At 37.0% G+C, this 15439-nt stretch overlaps 1 protein-coding gene across 1 annotated transcript in view; it reads right to left on the bottom strand.

Annotated features, from left to right (window-relative positions):
- LOC147072941 (protein groucho-like) overlaps positions 1-15439 on the bottom strand; it is a 346899-nt gene that overhangs the window by 57586 nt on the left and 273874 nt on the right. Inside the window, exon 7 of the mRNA XM_085945961.1 lies at positions 10703-10922. Within this exon, the coding sequence (XP_085802087.1) occupies positions 10703-10922 (220 nt within the window). The remainder of the gene's footprint in view (positions 1-10702; positions 10923-15439) is intronic.

Raw genomic sequence — 15439 nt, forward strand, 5'->3', positions numbered from 1 at the left:
TGAACAGCAAACAATCATAAGATACTGTAAGTCCCAAAGACTACGATGGGCGGGACATGTGAAGAGAATGCCTGAGCGCCAGAGCGCCAAGGATCATGACGAAGTGGCTAACCCCAACGGAAGAGACCCAGAGGCCGTCCAAGAAGGAGATGGGCTGACGCCGTAGGTAAGACCCGGTAACTGGAGAAGTGTGGCGAGAGACCGGAGTGAGTGGAGAGCGATTCTGGAGGAGGCCAAATCCCACCCCGGGATGTAGCGTCGTGGAAGAAGAAGATAACAATAAACGAAGCTAGTAAAACGGACGGTAAAAATTAAGTGAAGAGATCTTGACGCCCGCAGTAAGACGCCGCAAATTTATGAAAAGCAACATAATTGGCCTGTTAATCGGAGTGTCAAAAATAGTAATTTTAAACATCCTTTAAACATGTCACTTACTTGTGTACTATGGGGCTCTCATATTGATACACAACGTTCGCTATTAACCAGGGGGAGACGGGGACAGTGCCGGGCGAGCGGGCAAGTCCAAACGTTAGCATTAATAAAATTGAATGAAACTCCGGAGGGTAATCAAGTGACACTCGGGCGTAAGGGTCGCGTTTCGCACTCGCCGCCCCTACAAAGGGCAATTGACTGAGAGGGCCATTACGATGTTTCGATACTTATTGACAATTCAAAAAAGGAGAGGACGTAACCGAACGACAAAAAAACACTCGTAATTGTACTTATTTGGTTACTTATAATCATTGTATATTATCATAATATACTGTAAAAATACACTAAATCATTCAAATACACTAAGTCATTCTGGGCAGTGTTGACCTGTGTGTCCCTGATAACTATCTTAGAAATAGAGACCATCAGTTGTTTATTCTACCAAGGTGCAGAACCAACCTGCCACTGGTAATGCCAATTGGGAGGGGCGATAACTATGTTCAACGAAATTGCTTCGGGTGTTGATATATTCCACCTACATAAGAATGAGTTTAGGTGGACGTTGTTTTATAAATTCTTAAAATAGGGTCTGCTTAACTCATCCGGTGTACTTCCTTGTACCTATCCAATTTATCTACTGATCTATCTCCTTTTTTATGTAATACTGTTTTATATTTCTTTGTTTCTAAATGTCATGTTGTGAACGTCTTAAACTTATAATTTGTAATGTCCAAATTGAAAAATTGAAAATTAAACTCTTCTTCAACTTCAAAAAATTCTGCTTTGAAAACCATTGATTACACCCACGATGGCCGCGCGGTTTTCAGTCCCAGGTTCGAATCCTGAGTCTGACAAGTACACATATTGTTTTTCAATTTGTGTATGAGTCAGAGTAGGTATGGACCTAATAGGTTGAGCAAGTGGCTGACATTCATTTCTCGTAAAAACAAAAATATTTTAATACAAACCTCCACTCTGTGGAGGCCCATAAGATCCTATTAGAATCGGGCATGGTCGCAATGAATGATTACAAGTTAAAACTTTTCCAGGTAGTACCTAGTGGTAGTTTCCAGGTACCTAATGTGGTTCCTTCCTATTGCTATTTTTATATACAAACAAATTAGGAGTACTTCATCATTTAAGAATTTGTATTAATGTTAAAAGTGTCCTTTTAGTGAGTCCAATTTATGTTTAATCTCTATTTATAGAGGAATTCCTGAGATTCTAATTTCTCGAGAATTGGTATTTCATTTATTCAGAAATATTCACCTACCCCTATGGGCCGGCACATTTTTACAATAAAAAATGGTAGACGGGGGGTGAGACATGAGATGTTTACAAGAAATAATAATATTTTATCAACACGTAGGAGGGTGAATTAACTGTGTTAAACTAATACGGTGTCCAAGTAAGTTGGTATGATTATTGAATAGTGACATGGTGAGAGGGAGAAATCATTTCGTCTGATTATATTTATACTTAAACTTTGCTTATTTTACAACGTTTTTATTAGGTCGTATTCTTATTTGTGCGGTGGTTGTTTGTCCGGTACAAATCTTGCAATCGATTTTTAATTAACTTCCCGACTAGCTAGACATTTGAAACTTTTAGAATATATCAGAACAGAATGCATTTTTTAATACTTTTAGCCATCTTTAAGTAGAATTAAATTCATTTTCAGTTAATTCTGTTTTGTATGAAATGTTATTTCGGAAGAAATCCGTAATCCAATCCATTATTATTGGTTGCTAGGAAATTATTAATAAATACGTGCGTTACTATGGAAATCAATATGAGTGTCAAAATGACATTTCAGTATTATTTCTATCAAATACAATTTTTTTTGATCGTTTAAACTAGTCAAGTGTATATAATTCAACAGAAAATTTAAAAACGTTGTATATAAAAGGTTCTTGTATTCTTGACAATGGTGTAAAAACTGAATAAAAATGTTCATCTGGTAGAATTTAATATAATTTATATTATCATTTCAATAATATTAGTGTTTTATGTAAGTTAGTTAGTTAGTTAGTTTAATTTATGTAAAATTACATCCATCAGTGGGTCTATTCTGTACTTATCGACCGCTAAAGTGATAAAGTGATAGATATTATTAAACTTAGGGTAGGTTTGTATCAAAGTATTAGCACTTCTCTTGCTGCTGTTAAAATATAGCACTTATTGCAACAATACAACCAACTTATTCCAATTGTTACAATAAGTGCTAATACTTTGATACAAACCTACCCTAAGTTTGATAATATCTATCACTTTAGCGGTCGATAAGTATAGAATAGACCCACTGATACATTGAATGCTTGTTTGATTCTAAAGTGCTTTCGTGTAGTTGAGATTTTCGACGTCGTATTTTTTTACCGAATAAGATAGAAATATAGATTATAACAGTCTAACCAAATAGGTTGAATCTACCGGCGTTAGCTCTGTAATTAATTTTACTACAGGTGATTTCATTATCGTAAATTCACCTGTGAATAACGAAATAATTAGAATCAAATACTATAATGTAATGCATTTAAGTACGGCTAATAACCATAAATAGTATAATACCAGTATCTTCTGTCTGAATTGATTTTCAGCTCAAAATAAAATACCCTCGCACAGGGTGGCTAATCCTCGACAAAGCCGGTATTTTCTTTATTAACGACGCATTACCCCAGCTACCCCTAACACTTTCAACATGTACGCAAAGAATGAAGTAAAAAGCTGCAAAAACACGAGCACTGCACAGAGGGAGAGTGGGGCAAAAAATGCCAAAGGGGTAGCGAGAGAAAAAGGGAAATGAAGAGGGCAAATCCGCGGGTAGGCCGGGGAGAAACTGGAGATGGGGGAATGGAAAACATTCTCTCGTTACGTGAGGTGACAAATGGATGCACAAACGGAACCGTCCGGCTGGGGAAATATTCCTGAATGACAAAAGAAAGTCTTTTGCAAGTGCTATTCGAGAGAGGAAGTTATTATAAAAATTGTTTGCTCCTAGAGGTTGAGTTTTGGTATTATTTAAACTTTTCTTTTCAGTTTACATTATTTTTTATTCAAAACATTATTAACAAGATTTAATAAAGAAACATTATGTATTTGTAGCAAGTATACCACTCTGCATTAAATAAGTGATACACTTTAATATGGATGATTTGTTGTCAAAACAAAACAATAGAGCGAAAATGATTGTCGGCATTTCCTCAATCATAACTAGATCAATTAAATATTTTTTTTATTTAACGAATAATTCACAAGATTTAAGAATGTAACATTATAATTATTGAACATACATAATTCAGAAAACACTCCTGAGAAAATATATTATAACCAATAGATAGTTGCCAATTAGTATCTCAATTTGGGAAGCGTTTCGGTGAGTATGAAAAAGCAAATAGTTAAAATTTGTCGTAATTAAGTATGACTACTTTAGCATAGTGGACTATGTGTGTGGGGGCGATACCCGAGAGATGCAGGTTCGATTCCTGCGAGGTGTCTTACTTTTATAAAAAAGATGTTTTCTATTGGTTATAATATATTTTCTCAAAGGTGTTTTCAGAATTATGTATGTTCAACAACTAGATCAGTAGGACCTGTTAATTGCGACAATATCTCTTTTATATGAACTACATTTGTATAAATTGGAAAGACAATGCATGAATCCTCACTCACTCATCGAGTCTGTCACGAGATGCACTACTATTGTAACGAGTCATTCATTCGACATATTCAACCATTATCCCACTCGAATCAAGCCTCTCATTCCATTAATATAATCAACCTCTTGATCACCAGTACATCATCTCACGCTGTCATATTTATTAAATTATTATTGTATTCATGTATCTATCAATAAACTCTCCTCCAAACATCCACGCAACAACAACCTTCTATCTCCTCGGTATGACTCGTGCAGAAACGTGGACAACTTTGCCACTGACGTCCGAGACAAATTAGCTATTCGGTGGCTGCAATAGCCACTGCAGTGTCGAGTGGTTGGATACTTCGGTGTCGAGATGCCGCATTTACACATAAGCCGGTTCTCACATCAAAACTCGTCTCGCCTAAAAACGTTTCGTTTGGAAAAAAACGTCTGGCTGTAGCAATCGACAAGTTGCATCCTTCTCGGGCTCCGAGTCGAAGTCACAAACAAATGCCTACGAATTGTTAATTCCTATACCGGCTCGCCGATCACCGCATTCAAATATCAATACGAAGATAGACGTGCGCAGTATTCACAAGCAACACTAGATCTCAGTTCTCGGAAGGTTTGTTCGGCACACGAGACGAGTTACGATGTGAGAGCCCGCTAAATGAACGTGACACTCGTGTGTCTCCGTCTGAACGCGCCCATTCAGTTATGTGTAAATGCAGCCGCTCGACACACCGGTGGCTTGACACAGGTATCCCGTGTGAAACAGCTCTTATGCCAGCGCTCCATTGGCGAGCCAAAAGTCCGAGGACAATAAATCGTCCGATTTGTCTATGCTCTGCTACTGATCAACGAACGAATAAAAAAGTCGAGCTGTCAAAAGTGAAAAGTTACGATTCTCGTAATGTCTTCCGATAATCCTTTAATTTTGTGTTATTTATATGTAGACTTGCAGCAGAGAAAACAACACAAGTTTTACGATTTATTTTATGAATTTCATAAATACAAATAAAAAAATATTGGTAAATCTCTCATTTTCTAATGTGTAAATTAACAAAGTAATCAATGAAAATGTTTAAAACAATTACAGATTTTTTTCGGTCCGACTGATTGAATAAAATTATTAATAAAAGAATTAAAATATTAATGTCAAATCGAATTTGCATAGTGATCGACTGACGAAGTCTGGCAAAAATATCAAACATGTTTGACATCCAACGAGCCTGGTCTGCGGATTAAAAAGTCTGCAGATCTGGGGTGCTCCACGCGAAAAAATCGTCTGACTTGCGTGCCAATGGAGCGCCGGCATTAGTCACATGTTTAGTTCGTGACTATACAATATATTCCTCAGTTAAAATTCCCTACACATTATAAACGTACAACATAACTACGCTTGTGCCCCTCAAGTAGAATACGCAGACAATGCATGTATCAAAATATAACTGCCATAACCATAGAGCAGCGGCTGCGAGTATGCCAAAGCGTCGCTGACACCCACGCGTCCTTCCAGTAATTATTATTTCATTCAGTTTAACGTCCCGACGCCTGAGAAGCACTTCCGCCTGCCTGACTGCGTTTTACCCCGCCCTACTCACTCGCATACTCCAGCGTCTCTCGAGGGCGCTTGACTGCAGGGTTGAATTTCTTAGGAGCGTTTTTGACGTAGGTTCTAATAGTGATAATTAAATTCATAGCAGTTACAGGATTGAGCGGCGAACTATTTAACCTTATTAAGGTTGTCCTGAAACTTCAACTAAGTTTATTGCGCAAACAATATAAGTTAACCTTTTGAATGCTAAACAACGATGTTCATAATACTAACGAGAAATGCTATCCACAATCCTTGCTGACATCACAATACTTTAGTGGCGAAGGGTGACCTTTGGAAACTGGTAAGCTGTAGAGATCAGAGAAAAAGAACACACTTGTCAGGCATACTTAAGAGCAATAAGAAGATGATGCGATATTACTAGATACTGATGAATAGGTACACGCTAATTCGATGAAATTTCAATAACGAAATTCGAAACGTATAGATATTTGAATGTGGTAATCGGCGAGCCGGTATAGAAATGACCAATTCGTAGGTGTTTGCATGTGACTTCGACCCTTCGACTCGGAGCCCGAGAAGGATGCAACAGTCGCACTCGACCAGCTCCATTTGTCAACGCGTGTTTTGTTATTTGTGCTGAATAACGATGACGTCACAGCGACGTATTCGACACGTTTTAAGGCGAGACGACTTTTGATGTGAGAGCCGGTAAAATTTTAAGTAGTATTCGCCACTGGTGTTAATCGGTAAATAAAATTAATTAACTAATCAATGCGGTCCTGTTTTCAACCCCATTTTTTCGTACCCGCGAGATGAATAACGGCTCTCACAATGAAGACGAACCAGACTGAAATTAAAAATCTAAAGTTTTTTATGAGCCCCTCCCCCCAGCCTCCACGAAAGAAAGCGTGTTGGTTCGGGGTAGAGTCGGGCAAATGGGGGCAGCGGGTAATGGCGTCTTAAATTAAATACCGGGTCGCCTGCTTTTAACGGCTCTGTGAATCGGAGTCGCTGGCTTGAAATGTTAATTGGAATATATTCCAGTGTTTAGTGTTGCACGGGGGCGCTTGCGGCCTGAGTTAGTTAATTTTACCAAATGTTAGAGGAGAGCTTTCACATTTCATAATTCCACTACTAAATCAATTTGGACTATTAAAATTCAGAATAACTTATTCACATTTTGTAGTGAACATTTTCTCTAGAATTTAGTGTAGTTCTTAGTCGGGTCCCGAAGAGTTTCAATAAATCTTTATTTACGAGAAATTGACACTCAACCTATCAGCGCATCTAGTCTATATAGAAAACTGCTATCGGCTGCTATCGAGGGTAGTTTATCATATTTATGTATTGAGATATTATAATTGTTACAATAAGTTAGCCGTCTAAGCTGTCAAAACTGTCTATCTCGTTCTAAAAGTTAATACAGCCAGTGGGCCTATTCTATATTTATCGACCGCTAAAGTGATAAAGTGATAGATATTATCAAACTTAGGGTAGGTTGGTATCAAAGTATTAGCACATATTGTAACAATTAGAATAAGTTGATTCTAATTGCTGCAATAAGTGCTATATTTTAACAGCAGCGAGAGAGGTGCTGTTAAAATATAGCTCTTATTGCATCAATTAAAACCAACTTATTGTAATTGTCACAATAAGTGCTAATACTTTGGTACAAACCTACCCTAAATTTCATAATATATCACTTTAGCGGTCGATAAGTATGGAATAGACCCACAGAAGATGTGCTATTAAAACATAGTACTTTTCGACAGTTCAGACGCTTAACTTATTGTAATAATTAACCGTCTCAATGCAATTGCAGAGATTAAACGTATGTCAAATGCTTATCATTCGCACTTATAGTTGGTTTTTATTCTTGATAAAAACACTAGCGATAAATGCATTAAACATTGCATTCAGAATATTTTCCACCACATATTTGAAAACACAGAAAACTTTCGCGCAAAGACGTTGTTACTTGCGAAACTAGAACTGGAAAAGTACTACGAGGGTCTACGCCGTAGACTGGAGAGCGTGTGCTACGAGAGCAGTTCCTTTTTCAAGACAAGTGTCTACGAGAGAGGTAGAGGCGCTTTCTCACCTTCAACATAAAGTGTGCAGTCAAACGAGTCATACCCTCCAAAACACGGCGGCGTGTACCCTTTTGTATGTTTGTGAAAAACTGGATTTAAAGGACAGGTATACAATGCATGGAACGCGTTACGTATATCTGATAAAGGCTTAGAGCGGAATGCAGAAACATTTGTCATAACTAAAATTTCCTTAGCAGAAAACACTATGCAGAAACAGTGTCCTTAGTTAAGATCATTTCTATTGAAAATAATACCATATTTAAACATTCTCTTTCCTATAGTTTAGGTTAATTATTTTATAATTGTTAAACGATTACAAAAATATGACAACTGCATTTTATAAATGCAATAACTATAAATACATATTAATATTTAATTATAATACTCTTATGTTTCCGTTATAAGTCATTATACGTGATTCCACAGGCACCGCAAGATATTTTTTTAACATGGTAACACTAGCGTCAAGTGTCATTATCACCTGGCATCTTGTATTTCTGCGAGGTATAAAATTAAAATAATATTCTGCAAGTACATGCCAAACGAATAAACACTATCAATATCCATATTGAGATACATTGTTAAATGAATTTGAGTGTATGGACTGTTTTATAGACATGCGAATGTATTTTGACAGCAGCTGTCAGTGGTAAATGGTAATACAGAAGGGGGCGTGTTCATAACAAAAGTAGTCTATGGTTAAGGATTCCTTAACTCTATACTCAGGATTGTCTATAGTTAAGTCATGCTTTTCGGCGACGTATCCTTAGGATCGAAATCTTAGATTGTGCATTCCGCTCTTAAGCATTATGACTGTAGTATAAACTGTAGTTTATAAAAAAAAACTAAGGATGTAAATTCGTACATGTATATACATAATTAATTAATTACCTTTTTTATTCAACGAATAATTTACACGATTTAATAATGTAGCATTCTATTTATTGAACATACATAATTTTGAAAACATACCATTATAACCAATAGAAAAAAAAAATTTGAAAAAAGTAAGACCTGCATCTCTCGGGTTTCGCGCCCATCCACATAGACCACTATACTTAAGATATCATACCTAATTACAACAAATTTTAACTAATGGCTCTTATAATACTCTTCTGAAGCACTTTCTAAATTGAGCTACTATTGGCAATCGGCTTTTGTATTTTAAATCAAAGTAGGTATTACTTTAATTACTAACCGACGTCACGAGCGGAGTGATCACTCCGCCAATAGTAGTTCAATTTAGAAAGCGATTCAGAAAATATTATAATATCCATTAGTTAAAATTTGTCGTAATTAAGAATGGTACCTATAACATAGTGGTCTGTGTGCGTGGGCACGAAATCTGAGAGATGCAGGTTCGATTCCTGCGGGGTATCTTACTTTTTCCAAATAGTTTTTTTCTTTTGGTTATAAATAGATATATTTTCTCAGAAGTGTATTCAAAATTTTGTATGTATCATATGTAAATTTTCTTCCCTAAGCAATTGGCAAATCCACAGTGTGTAGGTATATATTAAAATAAGATGGCGTCGGTACTAACTCATGGGGAAGTCCATTTTTTAAGCTGTATGTAAATTTGTATTTACAATGTAGAAAATATCTGTGTTGGCGCCAAATGCTTCGTATTTCTTGGACAGAACACAGGACGGACCGGTCAATCACCCAGAGACTGCAGATAAAGGAACGACTCTCGACAATATGTCTGAGACGCATTCTGCAGTTTTTTTGACATATTGTCCGGCGCGGACCGGACAACCTGGAGAGACTGATGGTTTTGGGTGGCCTCCAGGGAATGCAAAGCAGAGGAAGAGCGTCTGCGCACTGGAGCGACCAAGTGAAAGAGCTGACTGGGAGCACCAATCATTCTGCCCTGAGAGAAGCGGAGGTTCAAGAAGGATGAAAAGTCTTGGTCGCTCAAAGGATGGCAAAATTAAAAAGTAGTCATGAGAGCCCAAAAAAAAGATATATGAGAAAATGGATTTATTAATATGGATTTGAGTTACTCCGCCAGCGACTAGTGCACAGCCGCCTTCAATGTTGCTATAAACGTGTCTAAATGGAAAGATTTCAGTGGCACACTTCCTTGTCCCGAAATAAATGCTTCTTAAAGAAAGAGTTAGGAATATAAAAAAAAAAAATTGACTTTCTCTGTCATAATTTAGCATCAGTGATATTAGGCATGTAATTAGGAAGAATGCTATCAGATTCTTCTGGCAATGTCGGTGATTCATTTAAGTGTTGGCATCATTGCTTTCAAATGACATTACATTTGATTTCGTCGTGGCCGCAATGCCAGAAGAATCTGTCATTGCTCTACGCGTGTACTGAAACTCTGTAGAAGCATAGGAAACTGGAGTTGAAAGTAATGAATCTAACGAGGAATCAAAAGTATTCCGTCCTCTAGTGACGAAGAGTGGAGGTAAGCTGTGGAAATTCGACCTAAACAGTGCGTACTAAATTTTGTCAGTCATAGATACTTAATTGTTTGCATTGAACTAATAATACAAATTGCGCATGGATTTGGCAAGTTTTAAAAATTCAATTAAACGCTGCCTCAACCAAACCATCATAGTGGAGGTAGGCAGTAGAGATCCGACAAAAATAATGTACACTTTGTCAATCATACTTTTTAGTTTTCCTTGAATACGTACAAATTGCAGATGGTGTTGGTTAGTTTTTTTTTTTTATTCAAGTTCAATATTCTTCTATCTATAAAATATCTAAAATTATGAGTGATTGAATGAAATGAGTGGATATTTTATAGATAGACGAATATTTTTTGTCTATTATCTAGTATGACTTGGTTTAAGCAAGCTTTAATTGGATTTTATAAACTAACCAACACTATCTGGAATTTGTATTTGTAGTCATAATGATAACAAACAATTAGGTATGACTGACAATGTTTAGTGTGCACTATTTATGTCAGATATAACAGCCTACCTCCACCAGTCGCAACTAACGGATACATACCGTTATTAGGCTTGACGTCGTCTCTGTGAAGGTCTGGCTTCGCGAGCACTCCGAGGGGATGGTGAGGAACTGACGCGAGGCCTAGGAGGGCACCAGCTGCGGCGGCCGCAGCGGGAGGGGGGAGGGTAGCATGTGGTAGGAGTGGCACGGGCAAGGGAGGTGCCGGAAGCTGCTGTGCGTGCATCTGCTGAAGAAGTCGCGGAAGGTCTGGCCGTTGTTGCTGTAAAGAGAAAAAGTAAACACATATTTAATACAGACGAAGCAATAATTGTGTGCTCTAAAAGGAATACACGAAACGAGATTTGTATTTTATAAATTCATATATTAGTATATTATAATTTGTACGTGTGCAGTTCGCCGAATACATTATCACCGTAAGCTTTTGTACCGTTAACAGATGGCATTGAAACCAAATGACGCGTTCTTCATGAAACATTGTGTGTTTTATATCTAAAGTAATTGGCATTAATTTTGTGTTCCCTGGCGCATACCTATCTTTAATGGGAAATATATGGTGGTGTCAAATTAGATTTTAATGAATATTCTGAATAATTGGATTTCTTATAGCGCCTATAGACGTGCATGAATTTACTGACACTAATAGTGTGTAAATTCGACTTCTTCTTCGATGGCGCTACAGCTCAAGTCGAGCCCTGGCCTCCTCCACCGCCGTCCTCCAGCCGGAACGGTTCTCCGCACGTCTTTTCCAGTTCCTGATTTTTAGCAGCTGGTTGGCATCTTTTGTAATGTTGTCATCCCATCGTGTGCGTGACTTTCCCAATGGCCTTTTTTCCCCTGGATTTCCTTCGAGGATCTTCTTCGGTATCCGTGACTCAGGCATGCCCTGGACATGACCTGCCCAGTTTAGCTTCTGGAGTTGTATGAAAGTGGAGAGTTTTGAATCTTGGTATAAGCGGTATAGTTTCGTGTTGTACCTAATTCTCCACTCCCCACCATCATTCATGGGTCCGTGTATCCGCCTCAGGATCTTTCTCTCAAAGCATTCCACCATTTCAGCTGCTTTCATATTTAGCGTCCATGACTCGCACCCGTATGCAACGACTGTGCGTATGACGGTTTTATAGACCCGGGTCTTAGTTTTTCTGTGGACTGTGTGTAAATTCGACTATAGCGTAATAAGTGTTTACAAGTGCTGACTGTCTCACAAATCTCATTCTTCAAGCATAAAAGGGACGCGTTATGGTCATTTTATAGTGCCGTTTGACTGGTTGTGAAAATTGGTAGACGTCAAAGTGCTTTGCGCGATGTAGTTCGTATTTTTACCAGCAGGTTCGCCACTATCGTTATACTGCATAGGTGCAGATAAAGCACAAATTACAACTGTCGCGTGAAAATTCAGAAACTTCGGAACTTTTTTGATCCAATCTTACAACTTGCACGCTTGTTATAAGCTCAATAATAATATAATATACTGTCAGCAGTAAATCCATACACGTACAAACGGGTATTATACTGAGCTGGCAAATGATATCAGGTTATGCAATAACATATCGTCACTGTTCTGGCAGAAAACACTAATTCGAAAAAATGACATATTGAGTTAGTACCAAAATGTTCCTTATTTCGAACTTTACCGTCTGGAATCCTTCTTAATAAATAAACAGTCTTTATTTTATGGTTATCCTTTTTACGATTACTTAATAAACTCACATGATAGACCATTTCAAACATTTTAAGAACTTCAAAGTCAAATTACTCAAAACTAGTATTCTCCAGTTAGTGTGTTCTGCCAGAACAGAGACGATATTATATGATAGAGGTACTGTACCATTTTTTCAATACAAGTGTTGTGGTTTTGTTGCTATGAATATGTCCATGTTGTCATCTCCAATCTGCCGCCATACGAGTTTCAAGAGTGCATTTCAAGAGATTGCACATTTCAAGAGTTGAACGCATTGCAGCCATTAAAAAAGATTTTTTGACGAATTACGAAAGTCTTGGTTTCATACATTAATTATTGTTGATGAAAGTATGGATATACGAGCAACACGTATAACTGTATCAGTGCAAAAAAAAATGCTAATTTTGTACGTCAAATATCGATATGGGATAAATTACAAGACTATTTTTCGTTGTTAGTGTTATCATTTTATAAAATCACTGAAATTAATAGATACCTTAAAAATATAAGTTTTAATGAAAAATTGTATACGTCTGTTCGTGAGGGGGGGGGGTTACTGCACCGGGTGACGGCCCGACTGCTCAGGTGCGTCAATGATCCGCACACACAATAGAAAAATTAGAGGGTACGTTGCTGGACAGTCAATTTTATTGTAAGTATTTGATTTCTATCTATGAGAATGCTGTGAATATGTTTCTGATTAGTAAGTTGGTAACAGTCGATGAGCCATTAGCTGTCAGGAGATTGCATTTAGTACGAATATCAAATTGATATCCAGGGCTGCCCCTCACAAGAGCCACTGATAATAGGTAAAAAAGAGGGAGAGGTACGAGTCAATGTAAGACATGAAGGGATATATTTTGCTCTCAAAATTAGAATGTTTTTTCTAAACTAACACAATATCATCACTATCATCAGCCGGAGTTGTTCCAGCGAATGGAAGTATGATATGAATCCTCGCACTCTTGTCAATTATTGAGTAAAATACAACATTTTAAAATAGTACTATTATACGACTATGCTATATTTGATATTCGTCAAAATGTGACGTTATAAAAAAGAAATAAAGTACCTACTTATGTATATTAAATTTCCTAAGTACGCACACAAACGACAAATTAAATTTTGTCAGAGAATGTCGAGCTTTTCCGATCGATTTGGTTAACTTTTCCGTCAATCTCAATCGTTAAATAGTTTGGCCAACATTTCTTTTGTATTTTCCGAAGGTTTTCCATTATATTATTATAACATTACTCATATTTGAAGTGTCAAATCACGAATTCAACGTATATAATTGATATGCCCATTCAATTTGCTAACTAATGTAGAATTAATGACATGAGTTTGTTAGTTTTTTTTGTTGTTGTTGTTTTAGCTTTATATATTGACTTACTAATGTACGCTAAGTACACCTGATGAATAAAAATGACCAATAAACGAAATTGCAAGTAGGAATCTGGTCATTCAAAACTCATTAATCACTTAAATGGTGTTAGCTGTCAATTCGTGGTGGAAAGACGTCGCTGTTAAATTGAATAGGTAAAACACAACATTATTTAGTCATTTACTTATTCCACATAATTTAAAAATGATCCGGACAATAATTGGGTGGGGTGGTTCACAATAATAATTATGGATCAAGTCCAATTTTCATAATTCAGTGGCTAGATAAAACAGATTTGTATCATCATCATCATCATCAGCCGGGGTCAATCCACTGCTGGATGAAGCCCTCCCCAAGCTTCTTCCAACTCTCTCGGTCCTGTGTAATAATAATTATGGATCAGGTCCAATTTTCATAATTCAGTGGCTAGATAAAACAGATTTGTATCATCATCATCATCATCAGCCGAGGTCAATCCACTGCTGGATGAAGGCCTCCCCAAGCTTCTTCCAACTCTCTCGGTCCTGTGTAATAATAATTATGGATCAGGTCCAATTTTCATATTTCAGTGGCTAGATAAAACAGATTTGTATCATCATCATCACCATCAGCCGGGGTCAATCCACTGCTGGATGAAGCCCTCCCCATGCTTCTTCCAACTCTCTTGGTCCTGTGTAATAATAATTATGGAACAAGTCCAATTTTCATAATTCAGTGGCTAGATAAAACAGATTTTTATCATTATCATCATCAGCCGGGGTCAATCCACTCCTGGATGAAGGCCTCTCCAAGCTTCTTCCAACTCTCTCGGTCCTGTGTCGTTCGCTGCCACGTATTTCCGCCGAACTTTACCAGTTCGTCAATCCAGCGGCTTTAAGGTAGACCCTGTGGCCGTTTCGTGCCCCTTGGGTACCACTGGATGACGGCATTTGTCCAGCGGCCGTCCTTTCGGCGATTTGTATATTGTGTGTTAATATCACAATCGTAGCTCTACGCTTTTCCACATAATATAGTATATAGTATTGATAAGACATCAAATTGAATGTGAATCATGTCCATTTTGACAGTTCCTTTAGCAGTATACAGAGGTATTCTCTAACCTGAATATAATTTATGATTTGACTATTTATTTAAATTGATCCATGTACTATAAAAATTTGGCAAGTATATACCTACAGTGAAAACATTCCTGAATTTTACAAAAGGAGTTTTAACTTTAGGTCCAAGTATCTCAAGATCCATTTTGATAGACTTGATCCATAATTATTGTGAACCACCCAATTATTAATACTCAATTTAATACAGCTTGAAGATGACTATTACAACGTTTTTATTAGGTCGTATTATTATTTGTCCGGTGGTTGTTTATCAACTACAAATCTTGCAATCGATTTTTAACTAACTTCACGACTAGCAATAGACATTTGAAACTTTTAGAATATATTAGAACACGATGCCAATGCATTATTTTAATACTTTTAGCCATCTTTAAGTAGAATTGAATTCATTTTCAGTTAATTCTGTTTTGTATGAAAAGTTATTTCGGAAGAAATCCGTAATCCAATCCACTATTGTTGGTTGCTAGGGTCCTAACAACTAAATTATTAATATATACGTGCGTTACTATGGAAATCAAAATGACATTTCAGTATTCTATATTTGTTTGTTTGTTTGTTTTTTATTTACTTCATATTATCAGGTACAAGTTTGA

This window comes from Rhyacophila brunnea, unplaced genomic scaffold (genome assembly GCF_057557595.1).
Source record: "Rhyacophila brunnea isolate RB1 unplaced genomic scaffold, BYU_Rbru_1.0 scaffold_19, whole genome shotgun sequence".
Classification (NCBI taxonomy): domain Eukaryota; kingdom Metazoa; phylum Arthropoda; class Insecta; order Trichoptera; family Rhyacophilidae; genus Rhyacophila; species Rhyacophila brunnea.